Raw genomic sequence first — 15,169 nt, 5'->3', positions numbered from 1 at the left:
GGCACTACAACGCTCCCAGCAGTAAAGTCCTGCTGTCCCACCATGTACTAACCACTAGGTCATGCTTTTTGCTCAGTTTTAACACAGACATAGCACAGCAATTGGCTTTTGATCTTTTCTGGAAAAGAAACCGTACCGTGAAAGCAGTCAAAGTCCGTAAGATCTCTGGGGTGGTGCCACAGACAGACCTGTGCACTGAGTATTTCCTTCTTGATACTTCTGGTGTACAGTGCATTTAGGACACTGGGTGGTTATTTTTAGCAGAAATGCTAAATGCTCTTTTGCTGCAGTTGCACCCAACTTCCTGTTAAAGATTTAGGGTATCATAGATACTGATCTTTTTGCATCTGTAATGCTATAATGTGAAAAGCAAAGCAATAATAGCAAAGTGGCACAACCCTGGGCTTCAGCAAATGAGAACGAGCCCAAATACAGCAGCTGTAGATACAAAAACAAAGGAAGAAAAACTGCTTACCTTTGGAAAGCCTCCAGCATGCAGGGATCTCTTGTGAGATCCTTTTACCTCCACTGCCAACCCTTAAATGAGGGCTGCTGAGGGGTGGATCCTGGCTCCAGCCCTTCCGTCACTCAGTGAATTTCATGCAGCTGAGCTCCCCTGGTCAGGCCCTGCCTTCCCACCAGGTGCTCCATCACTGCTTCAGGCCGAGACTCAGCATTTCTGCTACAGCATCTCACTCTAGAACCACACTGAAATATAAGGGAAGGATTTTTGAATGTTATGAGTGCGATCTAGATCCTGCAAATCACAGAGAGTTTAGCTGTTGATTTCAGTTCAGACAGGCTTCAGCCAAAAGTATGTATTTTATTTAGATTCTGTTTTCTGTTATTTAGATTTCTGTTTTTAGATATCTATATCATGATGTTAAATTCATGGAAAGATGCCGATGAGTTTTGAGTCTATTGAAACTCTCGCAGCGTGCATCCATCGTAAGACTCAAATCAATTTGGAGCCGTCTTAGTTTGGTATCACTAACTTCTTCCAACTTCTTCCATCTTCATAAGTAACAGAGATGGCACGATTGCTGTTGAGCCAGATTGTGCTAAAGCAGTTGATAGTTTACACAGATATCAGATTGCAAACAGGACAAAAAAGTTCCAGGATGCTTCTACTGACATTATTTTAATAAGGAATGAAAACCTTTGGAGTGGCAGACACGTAATGAAAGTTAAACCTCACAGCTGAGCACCCCTTGGCCATTATATGTCCCAGTTTTCCAGAAAAAGCTTTTCATTGCTATTGATTTATGAAGACACCTCCCCACCCTCCTTTTTTCCCCAGTTTGTAGGATTTGGGCTCCTTTGCCCGATACACCTAAGTTTGTATTTACCAGTTAATTAGTTGCTCTTCTTACATGTGCAGAGGCTGATTTTCCAGGATGCAGAGTATAAAATAGGCTGTGTACTGCGTGGTGGGTTCCAGTGTTTGATACGTGGCTGCACAGTCTGAGAGAGCCAACTAAAATATTTCTCTTCTATATATAGTCACCTGAAATCCAGCAGCAAAGACACATCTGAGACCTGCACTCAAGACTAGCTTACTTCTTAAGATTTACTTTTTCCTCCTTACTATTGGAATATTTTTTAAATTTCCACGTGGTTTTGGATGAAGTGCCAAATGCTTTCATGATAAATTTAAATCTAAAAAGACAAGACAGAAAAAAGCAATTTTTAATATCGCCATTTGATGAGAAAAAAATCACTTTTATTTGTGTTTGAAGGAAAGACCATAACTCTCCTAACTTCTTTAGGCATATCTGTCCTGCTCCTTGCAGTCAAAGCAAGGTCTAATTTACACAGCCACTGTGCTTAGATCTCTTATTTGCAAGAAGGGAATGACTTTTGGTCTGGCATAAATGTGTCACGTTTTATTTGGGCCACGAGGACGATCCCATCAGTGAGTTTTGCCAAAGGTAGTGTCTGCTCTCTGACTTGGCTTAGGAGATGCTCCGACCTCCTGCACTCCTGAGGCCTCGGGCCAAACTGCCAGCATTGCTCTTCTGTATTGTGATCAGTGCAGGTCTGTATTTTTTTGCATACTTATTTTTAGATAATATCAGTTGAGAAAAGAGGGGAAAAAAGGTAAAACCTCGTGCTGGATCTGAGCAAACAGAAAGGTCAGCGGTTAAGTTCTGCCTTATGTACTGTAAATGCTGAAATGTCCTTTTGATAAATTAAAACACTGAATGAAAGAGTAGCTGAACGCTAGCATTTGGCCTTGCAACATAGGTCAAAGGTTACTTTTTTTTCTCAAAAATGGTTTTGCAAATCTTTTTCAGAGCTGATAGATACACACCTTAGCTGGATACAAAACATTATATGAAAAAGAATGACTGATCTTTGATCCAAGCAATCAAAAAGAAAGGTAATTGGTATTTTTCTGCCTTTTCTCCAGCTGTGTGTTTCTCCTAACCTTTATTTATTTATTTTTTCAATTAAAAAGTCATGCCCCTTTTTATTTGGCTTAGAGAGTTTAAAATCTCACTTGATTTAATTTTTTTCTCATTCCTTTTCTTCCCCACATGCGTACCACGGAGCTGTCCTGAATTAGCTGGGCCTTGGTGGGCAGGGAAGGAGAGATGGGGCTGCGCATGCGGGGCTGAAGCATCCTGCTGCTCCCAGGTGGCAGCTAGGACGTGGTTTGCCTGCTCACGTCTCCATGGCACGCTAAAAGCTCAGGGTTCAACTTTCCGGTCCCTGAAACGCCATCAGGCCTTCTGCACGTGTCTCGTGCCGCACGCGTGTGAAACGCTTCCTGGCTGTATTAGCAGAGCAAATGTGGAATAGCTGGGATCGCTGCCCAGCAATGTGGTGCAGGGTGGAACCCATGGAGGTCAGCTTTGCCCCTGATGGGACCCTCACTGCTGCAGGATCCTAAGACCCCAGACGCTGCCACAGATACAGTGCAGTGACAGCGTTGCCTCCACTGGTGTTATTCCAGACACGTATGTGGAATGACACAGTAAAGTTGTTATTGCAATGTGTTTGTGGATGTGTGTGTGTGCACGCATGCATATGAGTGTGTGTGCATGTATAATCAATTACAAGGAGCCTGACTCGTTGCCAACTAAAATTGGAGACTGTTCTCTGTCTCTGGACTACTAGTCGAAGCTCGGATTTAATACAACCCACTATCATCCCACAAGTGAATACTCTCCAGATTTCTATCTGAGAAGATGCAAATTAGAGTCTTAAACATCTCTGAGGACTGGAGCCTGAGAGACTGACTCTAACCCATCAAAGCTGAGTGCTTAGGACAAGGGGGAACAGTTTTTAAGTAAAAGAGAGGAGGTTTAGGTTATGTGTAAAGAGGAAATTATTTACTCAGAGGGTAGTGAGGCCCTGCCACAGCTGCCCAGAGAAGCTGTGGATGCCCCATCCCTGGAGGCATTCAAGGCCAGGCTGGATGGGGCCCTAGGCAGCCTGATCCAGTCAGTGGCTGCCAGCCTGTGGCAAGAGGTTGGAACTGGATGGATGGGCTTTAAAGTCCCTTCCAACCCAAGCAATTCCGTGATTCTAACACTTAAGAGACATTTTAACCATGTTACTGAAAGGAGATCTGTGGGATCTCAGAATAGCATGATCTCAGCTTCCTCTGAAGTGTAGATACATCTCAGTTTGCTCATTTTGTTTACCCTGCTATTGAAACCCAAGTCACTGAGATTACACCTCAGTCTGGATCCACGTGCTCCCAAAATCTGGAGATGAGTGATGCCACCATACTATGTGGTAGTGACTCCAAGCAGTCTTGGAATCCATTTCTCCAAACATGCATATATTCATTGGATTAAGGGGCTCTGGTTGTAAATCGGGACTTTCCTTGTTGGATTTACACAGCCTTCCCTTGGAGCACTAGCACAGCCCAGCCTTAACCGCCCCTCCTTCCCTGTGCCACATAGATTTAGCAGGAATTCAGGGTGCCTACAGGGCATTGAGGCCAACTGATAACAGGGACTGAATGATAATCATTCAGAAACAACAAAAATCCAATTTGCAACTTGCAGCAGCTCACACAGAGGGAACCCAGCTGTGCACTTGAGCGTGGTCCTGCAGCACTTCCACAGAGTTTGCATTCCACACCGTCCTGCTGCAACTGGAGCTCTTTTCAGATTGCTGTCCCTCTATAACCTCAGCCCACAAAACCTGCTGCTGACCTCCAGTGCAGCACGCAGGAGGGAAAGTGAAGCCTGCAGGCTGGGTAAGCCCATCGCTGCACCGTCCCAGCTGCCTGGGGCTGTGAGCTGGACCGCCCTCAGTAGGCTCGTGGTCTGCTGCTGCTGCTTTCACTTCACATCACGCTCAGCCTGGGAAGCAGAACCAAGAAGGGACCCCACAGAAGGCGTAGCAAGCCAATTTAATTACCTGCGCCTTCACCTGACATTAACCCTTCTTAGACCAAGATGACTGTTGGCTCCGATGTTTCCATTAGTTGTGGCTGCATTAGAAGAAAGGAAACTTGCACAGCATTTTTGGAACGCTGGCACGTCAATAAATAAATTGCCCTGCAGTCTCAGCCCACTCGTTTTTAGAAAGGAAATGACCCTGTGAGAGTGGGTGCCCACTTCTTTTACCTCACTGCTATTTTTAGCTGAGACGCTGAAAAATTTCCATTGAAGACCTGCTCCTCTCATTTCCTGGGTAGAGCAAACAGGAAGCTCTTCTGACTGAGCCGCAGCAGGGCTCGGCCTGAAAGTAGACCAACCTCACCTCCCTCTGGTTGCTTGCTGGCACTGCAGCACACCGAGCGCGGCTGTGATGTGCTTCGTGCGCGCGGCTGCACCCCGCCGGCTGGGGCGGAGCAGAAAGCTGGGCAGCAGGAGAGGGCAGGCTGTTCTTGGCACGTGTGCTCTGCAGCAGGCACCGACTGGTTGGAATCAGGCGTCTCCTGGCTACAATGAGAAAGAAGAGCTGAAATCCAGGCTGTTTGCACAGGGATTTTTGAGCTCGGAGGGTGGAAAGGGCCGTCCTTGTGTCACAGCACGCAGCAGGGACCAGGGCAGCTCTTAGCCCGTGAGGAGTGCAGGCAGCCGCAGCGGCGCTGTACAGTGACAGCGTGGAGCTTCGCATTAAGCAGATATTTTATGTTTTTCTGGGATAAGTTCCACTGCTTATAGAGAGATTTCAAACTAATAGCCATACCTCTTAAAAATTATTGCATGTGCTCTCCCAGAGATTGGGCACAGTATTATAATAGCGATAAACTGCCACTTCTCATAAACGTTTCTTGTTTATTTGTAGAATTGTGGAGTCTTACAGCTGCATACCTGTCAGTCAGCTTGGGTGAGGAGTTGCTTTGTTTTGAATTAGTCTGTGGCTTAGCATCAAAATAACAATGGGAAAAATAATTTAGATTTGGAGTCTGAAGCCTTAGAAAATTCGGCCTTTTTTTTTTATTATTATTTTTTATTTTTTTTAGACAAATTTATTAGAGAAAATAAGCAGTTTCCAAATGGAGGATCCCCCCAGTGAATGCAGCACTGAGGAGCTGCATGGAAACAGAGTCCCAAAGCAGGCAGTTCCGGAGTTTGGCACCAAAGCACTCATCTTCTAGGTCTCTCCTAACGAAGTCGCTGCCTAGATAGAAAAGTTGTGCTACGAGGGACCTGGCACTGTTGTTCAGGTTGTTTTAAACAGAGAATGAAGTGATTGGGTGCCTTCTGTTGAGCCTTACTGGCAAACCTGTCCCAGCCTCTCAGACTGTTAGAGCAGTGCATTGAAATTTGTTTCTGCTGCAGTCTGCAAACAAACTAGAACAAAAGTGTGGACCAAATAGAGGCACCGGTGGTGTTTCAAAAGAAAAGAAACACAAAAAAGCCAACAGCTGAATTGCAGCCTCTGTCTGTTCAGCACTACCCACTTTATTTCCTCCAAGTCAGGCCCTTCTCTATTCAGAATATTCTCATTTCATCCTAGACAGAAATGTTACAGTGTTCAGATGCTTACACCTTGGTTTCAGTTTGCCCGGATGAAGGAGCTGTCTGTGACAGAGGGCTGTGCTACGCAGGGGATGCAGTGTGTGCCGGGGACATGGAACAGGTTGCCAGTTGTGTTTCTGTGGCACTTGAAGCATGCTGAACACCACCTCAGCCCCCTCTCTCCTCTCCTTCCCTCTTGCTTAACAAAAGTGTGTGGCATGGATTATTCGGCCGATGTTTTTTTTAGTTTTAATCACGAAGTTACAGTAAGAATAGAGAGAGGATGTTCTGAATTAACGGCAGACTGCCCAAGGACTGCTTTTACTTCCCGTGACTTTGAAGTGCTCTTAACATTTCTTCCTCTTTCTTTTATTTCACAGTTAACGAAATTATCAGGAAGGAATTTTCTGGACTCCCTGCCAGAAATCAGACATAGAAGAAGATTTGTGAGACAGCTTCTACCAAATCCTTCCATAACTGACCTCTTAGATCCTTCCAGTGCCCCTGCAACCTCCTGCTTCCTTAGCTGTTCATCTCAAGGCACCAGTTCAATGCAAGGAACAATGTACTGGCATCAAGCTGACAGCCTTGACTAAGCAACTCGCCACCTCTCTCTGTAAACATGGAAAAGGGCACCCTTCCTTTCGTCCAAAGATCACATTGTTCTCATGTAACAGAGCATCTGTCTGAGGAAACACTTCAAGCCTGCTGCAAAAATCTAGCTATGTATCGATGCATCTATCTCAGAATAAGGGAGAAGTAAGATGGCACTCCTGAAGGCCACACAAAGCAAGGGAGGTTATATATTAGTCTTTATTTGGGTGGGGTGGGAAACAAGGGAAGAAAGAGTAATATATTCCGTAAAAGAGCAGCGCTGTGCAGCTCACTAACAATGACTTGCCTTCCAGGTCGCAAAGCCCTTCTGAAAAATTCTGTTGTAGGAAACTGAGGCAGCTCATGCTCACTCTGCCTTTATCCAGTCTGGGAGCAGAGGTTGTATTTTCTCACCCTGAGCACCATGATCAGTATTTCAAGCAGTAGACGTCAACAGAATCCGGCAATTTTCTCCATTTTTTCTTGTCAGATTGAACAGGGATTTGGTGGAGAAGGATGCTCTGGAGAGCCAGTAAAAAGAGCAGTTCAGCAGCTGCTACACCTGTCTCAAGGTAAATGAAACCCACGTAAACAGAGATGAATGTACAGGAGTCACAGTAAACCCAAATATTTTATGACCTGTCCTCATTTAGGCAGCATACGAACACATCTTACGTATTTTCTCCCCAATAAATTGCTGCTGTTTCTTCTCATGTAGAGCCCACTGTTGGCTGGTGCCTTGTCTCATGTAGCAGCTGTAATGTTTAACCACACAAGCTGCAGAGGAAAATAATTGCATTTCACAGAAGGTGTATGTTCAAGAAAAAGTATACACTTATAATACTCTATCTTCAGCACTGCAAAGCTACCAGCAGCTTCTGGAAAGGTTAAAATTCCATGCGAGGTAGCATGCAAGGTTTTGCTTTGTGTGTTTGAATGCAATGTACTGACAAATGCTAATCACAGTAAGAGCTACCTGCAGCCTGCAGCCGTACAGCTAGCAAGTTTGTAAGATTTCAGTGCATCTCTGGTACCCCAGTGGGATGAAAGCACACCTGGAGTGACTGATCTCTGCAGTAAGAGGCTGCTGCTCTGTGGGCAGCAGTGGTTTGTGAATGAGGAAAGCTGCGTTGTTATGGGCGCTGAGCCTGAACTCGTAGAAAACACAGCAAACCTGCCCTGTTCTCAGCTGCTTCACAGCAGACTTCAGCAGTGTGCCCACGTGCTCACAGCAGCCACTGGGTCATGTGAATATTGAAGACCAGCAGAGCAGCTGCCTGGTTTGTTCCCAGTACTGCAAGAAAGATGCTTGCACCAATCCCACAGCCTTCTGCAGGAATAAAACTGAGGCTGCGGTGCCTTCTGCATAGTTTAGTTATTGTTAAACAGCATTTATACTGCACAGCACTTCAGCTGGTTCACACGCCTCAGATGAGCCACTTTTTCAATTGTTTTTAACCTGCCATATTGTTGAAATCTACCACCCATCATGTATTTTTAATGCATTTTAATGGATTTTTCATTTTGAAAACTTGCTAATGCCAACAGTTGCCTGTCAGAAATTCTTTACCGCAGCTGAGCAAAAGAGCCCAGATGGGTCTCTTGGCTTGGAAGGACCAGAAATGGCCATCTAGTTTTCCCTGATCCAACCTCTAAGGGTAAGACAGGATAAATGAAAAAAAAACAAAAATCCATTCAGAGCAAACCAAAGTCCCCAGGTAACTGACAGAAACATTTCTTTTGCTGGATCTCAAATGAAATACCAAAGAATGTGAGCTTCTTTCCAAGACGGGAGCTCTTGCTGCTTTCTGGTGGCTGTCAGAACACAGCTGGCCATGGCAGTGCCCTCCGTCAGATCCCACACACCGAATCCCCAGCAGCCCTCCCTGCAGCATGCAGTTGCACTACGTGTGTTTGTGCTGTTGACTGATTTTGTCAATTTTTGTCCCCCAGAGACCATTTAAACATCTTTCTCCCCTTGTTGCTCTGAGGCATAGCCGTATAAAGCAGACAAGAAGGCATGGAGCCTTGCAGAAGGCAGTGAGCCCTCAGCAGAAGCCACGCAGGCTGACCCCAAGCCCTGCAGGGCTCCTGAGCAGGATGTGCCCTCACCTGAGCATGAACTGGAAGGTCGGATGCATGCTGCTCTGGGCTGTTCTTTTGGGCAGTTTGCTTTGGAGAGCAGGAGAGGGGTTTATATATATATATTTAATATATGCTACAAGTGCTTTACTCATGCTTGCACTAGCTGTATTTCCTCCTCCTTTTTAAAGGCATAGATACTAATCTGGACATGTGTTAGGGTAGAGGCATATACATGTCTGTCTATATACTATAACCACGTAAGAGTAGATGGTTATATATATATGTGTACACATCCATCTGTGCTTCTCTCTGACCACACACACCAGTCCTACAGCTGGCTGCAGCTGCGCAGACCTGCTGCCACACAAAGCCAGCTGCTGGAGCGAGGGTTCGTATGATGTACATAATATAGACTACATTTTAGTGGTTTTATCTACAGCTACGTCAGGTCAGGCTGTGCTACTCTTACCTGCTTTTACATCCACCGTTAGTTACATAGAACAGCTTTAACCACTTTATATTTATTTCTGGAGAGAAGGAGTATCCTCAGACATAGCGACATACGTTGTTGTCTCTTTTTAAAAAGAAAACTGATGTGTTACAGATATATAGCTAGGCTGAAGAACTTCAGAATACGCAGTACTAAATTATTTCCTGTTCTCGCTGAGCAGTGTTCTGCAGTATTAATACTTGTGGCATAACACGCCTCGCTCTCTTTCTGTAGAAGCATTAGATTAACCTCGGAAGAGTTAATGCCATTCTGTGAGCAATTTGTTCTCACTTTATCTGGATGATAGCCATATTTGCACATGAGGAAATTCTGTCTTTCCTCAGTTATCTGAATGTTTCACCACAGTGCCTTCCTGCCATTGTACCAAAGGCCTCCTTGTGTGCAGGGTGTACAACTCTAATGCATTTTCCATCAGAGTTATACCATGTGAAGTACGTGGGGCTCATTGGAACTCAAAGTTCATCTCTTTCTTTTTTTCTGTGCGTGTGCATTTTTATACTTCGTTTTTTCCATCCGAGCTTTGGCTGCAAGTACAGGATGAGCTTCTATAAACGTCTGCATCAAATATATGAATGCGTAAAATAAAACCGTCGTTCACGACGTGTAAACAGTCTAAGAGTGGAATGGGAGTGGACAGATACCAGGGAGATGTTTTTGTGTCAGTTATGAGTGTCGGAAGCACAGTTTGCCAGGAGAGGAATTGCTCGTGAAGGCAATGAAATACGAAGTCCCATTTTCGTTTTTCTCCATGAGAATAAGCAAAGTGGAAGATCTGAGCTGCGATGGGATGAAGGTGTCTAATGTACGTGTTGTTCCTGGGAGAAAGAATGTAGAAGAGCCATGGGTTTTGCACTTGCTTTGTTTGTATCCATGTAAATATGTATCACTTCCATTCTTCTTGTAGGGATACGGCATTTTCTGAATGTAGAATATTTCCAGAAACAGCACTATGTTATTCTCTATTGTATAAAATGCTGCTGCTTTATAACATATCTAAAACGGTTCTCAAATTAGCTAGCATGTTTTTACAATGTATTTTGTAATCCGTATCTTTACCAAAAAATGTGTCTATGCTTTTGGTCTGGCCAAATATGCAACGGCTTTTGAATTAAGGATAGTATTTATGAAGGGTGGATCTTCATTTGTTGATGCGCATTAATTTTCTATGCAATTGTTGTGGAATCGTTATTGCCCCCCAGAGTCACATTTGATCCATTTTCCAAAGACCTCAAAGACAACTTTAAACACTTTTGAAGCACATTTCTAAATATTTCAATCTTTTTGTCCCCGCATTTCTTTCCAAACTGCTTTCTAATAGAGAACAATTACCTGCCAGATGGGATTCAAGAAAACGACTCTCATCTTATTTTCAGATTTTGAATTGATTCGCATCTTCATAAAGCTTCCACCACACGAAATCACCTGGTGTTCCCATTTACCTGCAGTTCTCTTGGTTATTCACATGGCATTTGGGTGAACTGCAGATTCCCCAGAAATTGACTGTTTTCCTCACTGTTTACATCACACTGATTCCATGTGTGTGTGTGAGGCACCTCACAGTGCCCACTGTGACACACGGGGAGTGACAATCCTTTATTCATCTCAGTTCAGAAAGAGTAATCCACCTGTTGGAAGCTGGCATCTGTCTTTCACGTCTGCTACTTTTATCAGTGCAGCAGTGCCAGTCGGTAGGAATGTCTTTAACCAGCACTCAGTATCTAACCCATCTGGTCTAAGAGCCATTCGTTTTGCCATTTTCCTTGTTCCTGATATACAGAAATAAATAAATTGGGACCAAACCAACATCGCAGTGCAAATTGAAGCGAAGATGCTGACATTCTAACAGATCAAACGAGTCACCTGGGGAAAAAGCTCACGTTTCTTTCCAATCGCTCAAAACAGCCAAATGGGGCAGAAAGTTCTAGAATGGCTGAGTCACCAAATGAATAATGTTCCGTGTCACCAGCTGGTGGGATGAGCAGTCATTCCTCCAAAGCTGCAAGGACTGAAGAGCTGTTGTAGCAGCGCTGCCAGTCCCTGTACACAGCAGTGTGGTGAGAGCTGGGATGCACAGCCAGGTACCAGACAGGGGCACTGCTGCGTCCTGGCTGGGACCTGTGTGTGTGTGTGAGATGATGATGTGTTCCCCTGGCTCAGGACACGCAGGTCTCCTTGCAGACACTCTCTGTGCAAAGCCCCGTTAGCAGATACACATGCAAGAAAGCAATCATCTCTCAGATCATTCTAGCAGATGTCTTTTTAATCAAACTGTTTGTTCAAAAGCCTAACTTTAAGAACTAAAGAAGAGTTCATATCATTTACATTCCTACAACAACATGGTTAACCTCCAATGTAATTTTTTTTGCTATCGTCTGTAAAATATTTTTATATATTGCCTGTACTGTGGTAGATTAGCAATAAATGAGAGGATATCATCTGCTGCACGAGCGTTTGGTGTATTCTTAAACCCCTTTCTCTCCCTTGACAATCAGATCCCCAGGGGGTGATCCCACACACGTGTCCCCATCTCCCCCCAGAATACAATGACACGTAAGGCTCTCAGAGCACACACTGCTTCCTTGGAAATGAGATGCCTGGCATCCCCTTGAATTGAGATCCCATTCCACTTCTGTAGATGAGTTTGATTCGGACAGCGATGCCTCAGTGAACTTCATTTGCTGTTATTGCCTGCTTTTCCTCATTTCAACCCCTACCCCTCACTGCCACCCCAGCAAAAAGCAGCAGACAGCCCCCGCCAACAGGCACTCTGCAGGGCTTCCCTCTCATTACTGCATTCATCCATAATAATGAGTAAATGCCCTTCCCCAGCAGTACGTGGTTTTTGGAGACAGGGATGTGCTCTCTTTAATTTTTCGTCATCTAAATCTTTGTTCTGCATTTCTCTACTGGAGACACTTAAAGATGCATTTTCGTACCTCTGGAAGGATGCCCAGAGCTCATTATGTCTCAGTAAGAGTCGAGTTTACAGAGCATAGGATTAAAGACATTTACCTTAACAAAATCAATATTATCCTTCGCGTTTAAAAACAGAGATTTCAAACCATATTTGATGCATTTGTTGGACATGGAGCAAGTACTTTGCTTTGCTTATTCACAGAAGCCTCAGAGAAAGAGCCATGTGGAAGCTCTTAACTCGCAGTGCCCCATACAAAGGCTGGGAAGCTCATAAACCAGGAAGGCTTCGCCAGCAAAGAAGCTGTTACTGGCTGGGGGAGAACATTTTACGATGAGCAAATATACAGCACGCAGGATTTTAGCTTTATTCAGCAACAGGAAAATTTAAGTAACTTAACCTGGAAATTCCACAGCTAAGGGCTGAGAACTTGAGCACCTGAGCTGACGCCTGGCTTTAATTTATAACTTTGGTCCAAATGAAAAGACTGCAACGGTACCCCAGATTTTTAGCCTCAACAGGAAATTTCCTGGATTTTGTAGACTTTGCTCACTCCTTTATGCCCCTTCAGCACAGCTGATTTTTTTCCCATTTTACTTCTTGTGGTAGCAGCAAAGGAGACCAAGTCACATTTCTAATGAACATCTGGGTTTCGTACGAGGACTCGCTTGTTCGCATGCTCAATTGTGTAAATACGCATCTTACAAGTTCCTTTTTTTTTTTTTTTAAATATGGATGCAATTTACTCAATTTTAGAAGCTGCCCTTCAGCTTCATGCCAGATTCTTTTCTAAAAGCATCCCCACCGTCTCCTTCAGGTGGCTGCTCGGAAGCAGTGTGCAGCCATGCACCTGCCCTGCCCCTGCTCAGCCAGGCAGCACACAGCAGTGCATGGAGAAGAGGCAGTGCCTGTGCTCTGCAGATGCACGGACACTGATGTGTTTGTGCACTGCAGCCTGATGGCCACAACACCCAGAGCTTACTATGGCTTTTGAATGAAGCAGACTCAGAGGCCCAAGCTTACCGAGCAGGGCTGAGACTCAGAGCGTGTCAGTTTCTAGAGAAGCCCAGCTAAAAGCAGGGCAGAAGTAGGGGTTCCTTTGGCACTTGGTGATACCAAGGTCCCCGCTGTGACCCTCCCCCAGGTACATGCTGGGGATGGAAGCTGCTGACATGAAGGGGCCAGACAAGTAAATTTGTCATGGTTGCTTTTTGTAACGCCGCTGGAAGCTGTGAGAGCCATGAAGACCTCCCTGGGAGGCTGATGGGGACGGCACAGAGGAGCGCTGAAATCCGAGGCCGGCAGCTGTTTAATTTCTTGGCTTTCATGTTAGGATTTGCTGAAGGGGAAGGACACAGACAGAGCCCTTTCCTTTGAGTTGCAGTGGCTGCCGCACAGCTCAGACCGGCATTAGCAGCAAAGTACCTTTCCTATTGTTTTTCAGTTTTCCAATTCTAAAACAATGCTGTAAATCAGGATCCTCACTGTCTGCATACACACGGCATTGCACGAAAGCATTCTGGCTTCACTTACCTTTTAAAAAAGGCCACATAACATAAGAAATAAATGGGAGGAATATACGCAACTGAGTCATACCCACACCTCTTACATTTTCTACTCTTCCTTACGGAAAGGGGATCACAACGCTGCGCCTCAAACAGCGCTGCTCTCTCTGCGGCGGGCTGGGGCCGAAGCGCTGTCGGTACCAAACCGGCTCTTCAGGTGCTCCTTCCGAGCGACAAGCGAGCTCGGGGCGGCGCGGCTGCGTGCGGAGCGGAGCCTCGCTGCCACCTGCAGGGCAGCTCCCGCACCGCCCCGCTCCCGTGGCCCCGCCGCGGCTCCCAGCCCTCCTTCCCCAGCTCTCGCCGTGCCGAGAGCAGAAGGGAGTCATGCCTGCGCCCGCTGTGTTGTGTGGAAAGCCAAGTTTTTCTGTCCTCCACGCAGCTCGGGCCGCCCCGCACCGCTCGGTTCCCTGCTAAGAAAACCGAGGGCTTCCCCGGGCTGAGCTCTGCTGCTGCACTTTGTGCAGCCAGCGATCAGAGTGGGTGCTGCCTCTCCTATTATAAAATATTAATTAAGAACTGCAGCAGCTCTATTAAACTGGTGCTTGCACAGCTGCTGTGGCAGTGGGTGACATCCCAGCTTTGCCAGCACTGCACACCCCCGTCAGCCAACAGCCCCACTTCACAGATGGGAAAACCATACTGGGAGCAGCTGGCAGCCTCAGCTGGGCTGGTGGGCAGTGCTGGGCACCACTGTGGCTGCTGAATGTGGGCATGGGAAGGATGGGTGCAGACAACGGCCGCTCTGCTGTGCTGCCACTATCAGCTCTGGTAAAAAGTCGGTCTCCCTGCTTTCAAGCAGTGGAAGGCCGCAGTGAGGTCCTGCTGGAAGCTTCCCTTCTGCATATTGAACACCCCCAGTCCCCTCAGCCTGTCTCCATGGCAGAAGAGCTCCAGTCCTTTGAGCATCCCTGTGCCCTCCCTCCTCCAGCAGCCCCACATCTCTCTGTGCTGGGGGCCCAGGCCTTGACACAGTGCTCCAGATGGGGCCTCAGGAGAGCAGAGCTAAAGGGGACGATCCCTCCCTGCCCACTGCCAGCCTTCAATGCAGCCCGGTGCCATCAGTATTCGGGGCTGCAAACACACAGATTCACAAAGTTCTGGTAGGCTGCAACCATCATGTACTGAGGAACAGTCCCAGAGGAAGACTGGAGGCTGGCAAACGTGGGCTGGTTCCAGGCACCGAAAGGTGAGCAGCTGCCGCACTGCTGGCCCCTGCAATGGCCTGGCACAGAAACCACTGCTCACGTTAACATTGTTGCTGTTGGCACCAGGTACCTGGTGCAGAGAAGGAGAAACATGACCCTGTTATTCTGCTGTCCTTTGTTTCTGATTTATGGCTCCCTCAAAAGTAAAAGGTATTCACTTGTGGTATGTGGTAGAAAGTAGGATTTCAGGACTGGCCAAAATACCTCCTCCTACATTTGCTGCAAAGGCAGCAAATTCCACGCTTATTTCCTCTTCAACGGGCACAAAATCTGCATGCTAAAAAGACAGCACTGGGGAGTTGTCAGGAGCAGATATTCAAGGTCTGTTTTCCACTCTGTGATAATGTGGCCTTGTCAACGAG

At 46.1% G+C, this 15,169-nt stretch overlaps 1 protein-coding gene across 6 annotated transcripts in view; it reads left to right on the top strand.

Moving 5' to 3' along the window:
* NFATC2 (nuclear factor of activated T cells 2) overlaps nt 1-11,561 on the top strand; it is an 88,235-nt gene extending 76,674 nt beyond the window's left edge. For 5 of the 6 annotated variants that reach the window (XM_048963431.1, XM_048963427.1, XM_048963428.1 and 2 more), the window contains one exon: nt 6,314-11,561. In XM_048963431.1, the coding sequence (XP_048819388.1) occupies nt 6,314-6,369 (56 nt within the window). In that variant the 3' untranslated portion in view covers nt 6,370-11,561. Of the gene's footprint in view, nt 1-2,297; nt 2,384-6,313 lie in introns of all 6 variants that reach the window. The other variant, XM_048963429.1, reaches the window with a different exon arrangement.
* The last annotated feature ends 3,608 nt before the right edge of the window (nt 11,562-15,169 follow it).

The sequence above is a fragment of the Lagopus muta genome, chromosome 16 (genome assembly GCF_023343835.1).
Source record: "Lagopus muta isolate bLagMut1 chromosome 16, bLagMut1 primary, whole genome shotgun sequence".
Classification (NCBI taxonomy): domain Eukaryota; kingdom Metazoa; phylum Chordata; class Aves; order Galliformes; family Phasianidae; genus Lagopus; species Lagopus muta.
This window is presented reverse-complemented; position numbering and strand designations above follow the sequence as displayed.